General features: G+C 52.7%; 1 protein-coding gene across 1 annotated transcript in view; it reads left to right on the top strand.

Annotated features, from left to right (window-relative positions):
* The first annotated feature begins 1440 nt into the window (after positions 1-1440).
* Positions 1441-6709, top strand: part of NFKBIE (NFKB inhibitor epsilon) — an 8840-nt gene continuing 3571 nt past the window's right edge. The window contains 5 exon segments of the mRNA XM_012804744.2: positions 1441-1506; positions 1509-1618; positions 1620-2231; positions 4616-4718; positions 5423-5645. Of these exon segments, the coding sequence (XP_012660198.1) occupies positions 1441-1506; positions 1509-1618; positions 1620-2231; positions 4616-4718; positions 5423-5645 (1114 nt within the window).

The following is a 6709-nucleotide window of genomic DNA, read 5'->3' as shown; positions in this document are numbered from 1 at the left end:
CTTTCCCAGTGAATAGTTGGTCCCACTATGTGCCCTCACAACACCCTGTTCTCACTCTTGTTTTAGCCCAACGACTCTGAGTTGTAATTGCCAGGGAGCTTTTTGAAGGCTGAGATTATGGAATTATTTTTGAGGTGGTGGTGACTATCACTGTTACTGTGAGAGTTGATTTTGCTTCCAGTAGAGAGAACAATGTCAGACATAGAGGAAAGACTCCATACAAGTTTGTCAAATGGGTGAATGATGGATGAATAAAATGAGGTTACAGGGGGACAGCAGTGGGAAAGCTAGTTAGTGGCCATCTACACTCACTTTACCTTTCTTTCTCCAAGGCTGGATTTGGAAAAGATAGATGTTCCTTTGGGGATGAACCTCTGAGAGTGTTTCTGGCCTTAGGTTGATGGCGCTTGGAGTGAACAAGGAAGAAGTAAATCATAGGGCACTGGTTTGAGGCTCACCTATGGTTGGGGTTCTCCCACAGGCATCCTAGGCCCAAGGAAAGCAGTAACAGGGAAAGAGAAAAGGTGTTTTAGGGCTGTGGCTATGGTGGGGACCTGAGCAGAGTTCAAGAATCCCATGTCTGGGACCTTCCCATCCCAGCCCCACTATGAGGAACTAAACTTCTCCCTGACTGCTGGAGGTAACCAAATACTGTAACCGCTGGAGGCCAGTGTTTCACCCTGTGAGGAGGAAGAACAGGACCGGTCTGCTCTTTAGACAACAGTCTGAGGAAATTCATTTTTCAAAAACATATCCTTATATCCAATTGTTAGAAGTTGACACAGGGGCTCGGCGCCTGTGGCTCAAGCAGCTAAGGCACCAGCCACATACACCTAAGGTGGCGGGTTCGAATCCAGCCCAGGCCCGCCAAACAACAATAATGGCTGCAACCAAAAAATAGCTGGGCGTTGTGGCGGGCGCCTGTGGTCCCAGCTACTTGGGAGGCTGAGACAGAAGACTCGATTGAGCCCAGGAGTTGGAGGTTGCTGTGAGCAGTGAAGCCATGGCACTCTACCCAGGGGGACAGCTTGAGACTCTGTCTCAAAAAAAAAAAAAAAAAAAAAAGAAGTTGACACAGGAGACTCTACCCAGGAGCCAAAGGAGAACTTCTCCTTTAAAGATAATGGGTGTCTCCTTTCCCTACAAATACTCCTGGGCACTGATAAGAGAAAATGAGAAAGCAAGAGAAATTAAAATAAATTGGCAGGGGATAGGAAGCCATGATACTTGGTCCCACTACCCACGTGCCCTCCCCACAAGACTCCAATTTATGCAGACAATAAATATTCCTTTAGAAGAAATGAATGAAGAAACACAAGAAGTGAAAAAAGAATAAACACGTGGAATTAATGAATGGAATGGAGGGGGAAGGGGAAGAGAGTGAATAAATGAATGGACGAATGAATGTATGAATGACTGAATGCATGAATGAGTGGTTAAATGAATCAAGGAAGGAGTGACTCAGGACTCGGTAACCATGGACTCCGAGCCTACGCAGAGACCGGGATAAGGGGGATTCCAGAGGGGCGGAGCCTCTGTCCGGAAGCGCGGGTCCTGAGCAGGTTGGGGCGGGGCCAGTCGGCGCGCGGCTACTTCGTTGGTCCGAGGGGCGGGGCGAGGGGAGGACCAAATTGGGCCGCCGGCTGCCCTGAGTAACCGCCGCTGTGGACCAGGCCAGCGCCGTAAACCGTGTCTTCGCTTCTCGCCGACCCCTCAGAGCCCCGCAACCCGGGAAGGAGGCCTCTGCCTGTCGGGTACCCGCTCTGCTAGGCGGACTTGCAACCCGGAAAGGCGGCGCGCCGGAGCCCAGAGTTCGGAGCAGGATCTGCTTAGACCGGGCCCCCGCGGGCCGGTGCCGCGGGCATGTCGGAGGCGCGGAAGGGGGCCGACGAGGCGGACGAGAGCCAATATGACTCCGGCATAGAGTCTCTGCGCTCTCTGCGCTCCCTACCCGAGCCCACCCCAACCCCAGCCTCCGGGCCCTCGGATGGCGGCGGCCCCCAGCCTTGGACCCATGCTCCGGGGACCGCCAAGGAGCCACAGGAGAAGGAAGACGCGGATGGGGAGCGGGCTGATTCCACGTATGGCTCCTCTTCGCTCTCTGAGCCCCTGTCCTTGCTGGGGGGCCTCGAGGCCGTGGACCCAGCCCCACGCCCGTCGCTGCCTCCCACGGGGACGCTGAGCCCTCAGCAACTGGAAGCCCTCACTTACATCTCTGAGGACGGAGACACGTAAGTATGGGGGCTAGGCTGAAAGGAGATGCTAACTCTGGGCCTCCCCAGAAGCCGCAGGAGGCCGGGGACCCCACTGTACCACGAGGCTTCTTCAAGGCACCCTCCTTGGAACAGTAGTCCTCACTCTCTCTTCCAAACTCGAAACTTAACTCCCAGCCCACTTTTGAGGTCAAGCCAGGCCCAGATTAGAAGACCCGGCATTGTTGCCCTGCCCTCCTTTTTGAGGGTGGGCAGAGCTGGTAGAGCCTTTACCCAGGCACCTGGAATCCCAGGCGGCATCTTGGAAATCTACCAATAATTCACCTCTAAGAAGAGAAAATTCCCCTGACCAGTCCAGTTTTTTTTCTTGCTGGGGGAGGGGGCATCCTTGTTTGCTTAATATCTGGGATTCCCAGCTCCTGACCTCAGAAATCCCTGTCTCAAGGAACAAGAGGTGCCAGTTACAGGTTACCAGTTGAGATTATGGGTGGGGGTGCCACTAGGGTGGCAGGATTGGAGCTGGCCCTGAGGAGGAGAGGGTGAGCCAGGCTGGGGCAAAAGTGCCCCAGCAGACAAGACAGGCAGCTGGCTGCCTGAGCTTACTTCCTCTGCTGAGAAAGGGGAAGTGAGGGCTGGAGTCAGCCTGACATCTTCTCTTCCACCTTCCAAACCCCCCAAGTCTCCTTCACTGTCCTGTCTGACCCCATCATTTTACCTTTCCTCTCCCAGGCCCAGGTGGAGTTTGGTGGGGACTGGGCCAGAGGGCAGTTGAAATAAGAGGCATTTGTGTGGGATGGGTTGGCCAACTGAAGACTTAGCCCTCAAGAAGAAGAAAACACTGACAGAGAAGGGAGTAGCTGGGATTTGGGGGTAAGAAACACAAAGGGGGCAGGGAAGGGGAATGCTGCAGTCTCAGATAAGGGATGCTGGAATAAACTGGGGCAGAAGAGGCAAGAGGTGCCTGTCCTAACCCACTTTTTGGAGATGGAAGTGTCCTAATCCTGGGTGACCATTGACTCAACCCAGTGGTTGGAAGAGGAATGAGTCCAGTTCTTTTTGTACTCTGTGCCTGGGTCACCAGGCCTCAGGCCCAGAACTCCAAGGTTTTGGGGGCTCAATGCAAGATACCTATGGTGACCTTTGATCCAGGAAGTGGGGACTTTTGTCACTGCCCTGTTTTGTTACCCTCTCAGCCCCAGCCTTTTCCATCTCTAGTTACAGACAAGTGTGTCTGAACTGGGTGTGTGTATGTGTGTAGGGGAAAAGTGTCAGGACTCCCCAGTAGTTCCCTGGAGAGGAGGGGGACACTTTCCTCCTTTGGAAGTGTCTGGGCTGTGGTAGGTATGGAAGTGGGAAGAGGAAGTGGGAGGAAGGGAGACTGGGGGAGAGAGGGAGGTGGCTGCAAGAATGTGACCCAGAGACCAGGCCCTGGCCGAGGGGATTTCCAGAGTGGTTCCTCCCTCTCTCCGTCACTCTCTCCTGGGCCTATCCTGCTGCCTGCCCCAAAGCCTACCCACCTGCTCCTACTGGAGCAGCCCCTTCCCCAGCCTGGTCAAGTCTTTTAGCCAAGCTATTCCCTTCCACAGAGCGCAAATACCCCAAGGCAGCTGTCCCAGCCTAGACCCTCAGCCCTGGCTTTCATTTTCTCCACCTGATGTGGGGAAACCCCCCAAGCCTAAAATTTCCCCTCCCAGTTGCCCCCCTTCTAGATAAAGACTCTCACCCCCCCCCAAACAAACACATGCTTTCTACACTGCACAGACACCCCCCTTCCTCCCCCAAGAGGTACACAGAGGAGTGGAGGTACCTCTGCTGAGGCCCCACCTGGTCTGTGCTGAGGATCATCCCCTCTGTACTCCCCTGGGAAGGGAAGCAGGACAGGATGCTGCACTGTCTCCTTGTTCCTCTTCCTGGAGCTTCTGTTTCTCTCCCTTAGAATGTGTAGCATCGAGTTGCTGGTGGAGGGATGACCCTGTATCTCCCTTCTTCTTTTCTCCCTTTTGGGGCCAAGAGAGGTGGGGAGCCCAAATATGGAAACCCCCTCTAGACTACTTCAGTAGCTTTCAGTTTGGCTTTGAGCTGCAGCTGGCCTGGCAGCACCCTGGGGGCAGAGGAGAGTGGGTGTGGGCAAGGTGGACAGGAAGGTTTCTGTCCTGTCAGTACTCTGCCCACATGCCCACCCAGGTGAGGCCCTCCTTAAGGCCAGTGATGGGAACTTGGAACTCCCACTCTCAGGATCCTGGCTTCCCACACTAACCCTTCACTTCCTGGCCCACAGTCTCACTTCCTGTACCTACCCTTAGGTAGCTAGAAAGGTGTTGATTCTTCCTTTTAACCCTGAGACTCCAGCCCACCCTCTCTGGCCTGGGCCCTGACTCTAAGCCCTGCCTCTGCTTCCCTAGCCTGGTCCACCTGGCAGTGATTCATGAGGCCCCAGCGGTGCTGCTCTGTTGTCTGGCTTTGCTGCCCCAGGAGGTCCTTGATATTCAGAATAACCTTTATCAGGTAAGTGGAGAGAGTGGGCTGTGCCTATTTCTGCCATGGCAGCCATCCTGTCAGTCACACCAGAGTCCATAGTCTACTTGTTCAGGAAACCATATGCCAGACACTGGGCTAGAAGCTAACGATACCAATATGAGTAAGTCTCAGCCTCTACCAACAAGGTGCCTAAAGCCTGGGCTGGGGTGCCAATACCTAAATATACATCATAGTGTATCAAGAGTTGTGATACAGATACCAGCTGGTGTGGGGTCCAGTGTCTTTGTGAAGCAGCCAGGGAAGGCTTCACAGTATTGGAGATAACATCTGAATAGAGACTCAAAGGAGGAATTTGTCAGGTAGAGACTGCCTGTCTTTCCTCCTCCAATCTAACCCCTACAGTTTAACCCCAAGAGATAACATAGGTCTCCCCAAAGGGTAAGGGACTAAACTCTGCCCCTGTGTATCTTCTCTCCAGAGGATAGGGGACCTACAGGAAAAGTAGGGGCCACTTTCTTCACCCTGCTTCCAGAATTGGGGTTCCAAGAGTTTGTGGGGGCATAACAGGAGGAAGGGCTTGGTAATATTTCCTTGGAAGACTGGGAATATGGCCTTTATATGCTGCTTTCAAAGTAGGTGCTGGCAGCTGGTGACTCCTGTGCCCACCCTAGCAAATTCCCAAAGGTGAAAACATGTTGCAGTAGCCTGTGACACTCTCTTTGTACCTGCAGACAGCACTCCATCTGGCTGTACATCTGGACCAGCTGGGCGCAGTTCAGGCACTGGTGATGAAGGGGGCCAGTCGGGTGTTACAGGACCGGCATGGTGACACAGCTCTGCATGTGGCTTGCCAGCGCCAGCACCTGGCCTGTGCCCGCTGCCTGCTGGAGGCGCAACCAGAGCCAGGCAGAGGACCATCTCACTCCCTGGACCTCCAACTGCAAAACTGGCAAGGTACAGGCAGCATCAGGACTTGTGGAATGAAGAGGGCATAGGAGCCAGGGACCCCCACTCTCAGGGAAGAGAAGGTCTTGGTATTTGATGCCCCTCCAGCTCTAAGCACATGTCTTTGCTAAATGAATCAGTGACTGTTTTGTTTGTTTGTTTTTGAGACAGAATCTCAAGCTGTCCCCCAGGGCCGAGTGCCATAGCGTTATAACTCATAGCAACCTCAAATTCTTGGGCGTAAATGATTCTCTTCCCTCAGCCTCCCAAGTAGCTGGGACTACAGGCGCCTTCCACAACGCCCAGTTATTTTGTTGTTGTTGTTGTTGCAGTTGTCATTGTTTTAGCTGGCCCCGGCCAGGTTCAAACCCACCAGCCTCAGTGTATGCAGCCTCACCCTACTCACTGAGCTACAGGCATCACCGCCCCAGTGACTAGTTTGAAGTAGAAATTACCCAGTACCTACTCTGTGCTGAACAGAAAGCTAAATCTTGCCCTTGGGATATTCAGTGTAACAGAGATTAGGTGAACACATTCATTCATTCAGTAGAAATGTACTGAGGGTTCTTTATGTGCCAGATACTATCCTAGGAGCTAGGCTTGCATCTGTGAACAAAACAGAGAAAGATTAGGCTGGTTTCAATGGCTCACCTATAATCCTAACACTTCTGGGAGGCCAAAGTGAGAGGATTGCTTAAGCTCAGGAGTTCAAGACCAGCCTAAGCAAGAGTGAGACTCCATCTCTATTAAAAATAGGAATAGTACAGGCGAGGTGGCTCACACTTATAATCCTAGCATGTGGGAGGCCAAGGCAGGTGGATTGCTTGAGCTCACAAATTCAAGACCAGCCTGATCAAAAGCAAGACCCTGTCTCTACTAAAATAGAAAAACTGAGGCAAGAGAATCACTTGAGCCCAAGAGTTGAAGGTTGCTATGAGCTATGATGCCACAGCATCTACCAAGGGCAACAGCTTGAGATTCTATCTCAAAATAATAATAATAACAATAATAATAATAATTAGCTAGGCATTGTGGTGGTGCCTGTAGTCCCAGATACTTGGAGGCTGAGGCAG

The sequence above is a fragment of the Otolemur garnettii genome, unplaced genomic scaffold, assembly GCF_000181295.1.
Source record: "Otolemur garnettii isolate 467f Iridium unplaced genomic scaffold, OtoGar3 scaffold00031, whole genome shotgun sequence".
Classification (NCBI taxonomy): domain Eukaryota; kingdom Metazoa; phylum Chordata; class Mammalia; order Primates; family Galagidae; genus Otolemur; species Otolemur garnettii.
This window is presented reverse-complemented; position numbering and strand designations above follow the sequence as displayed.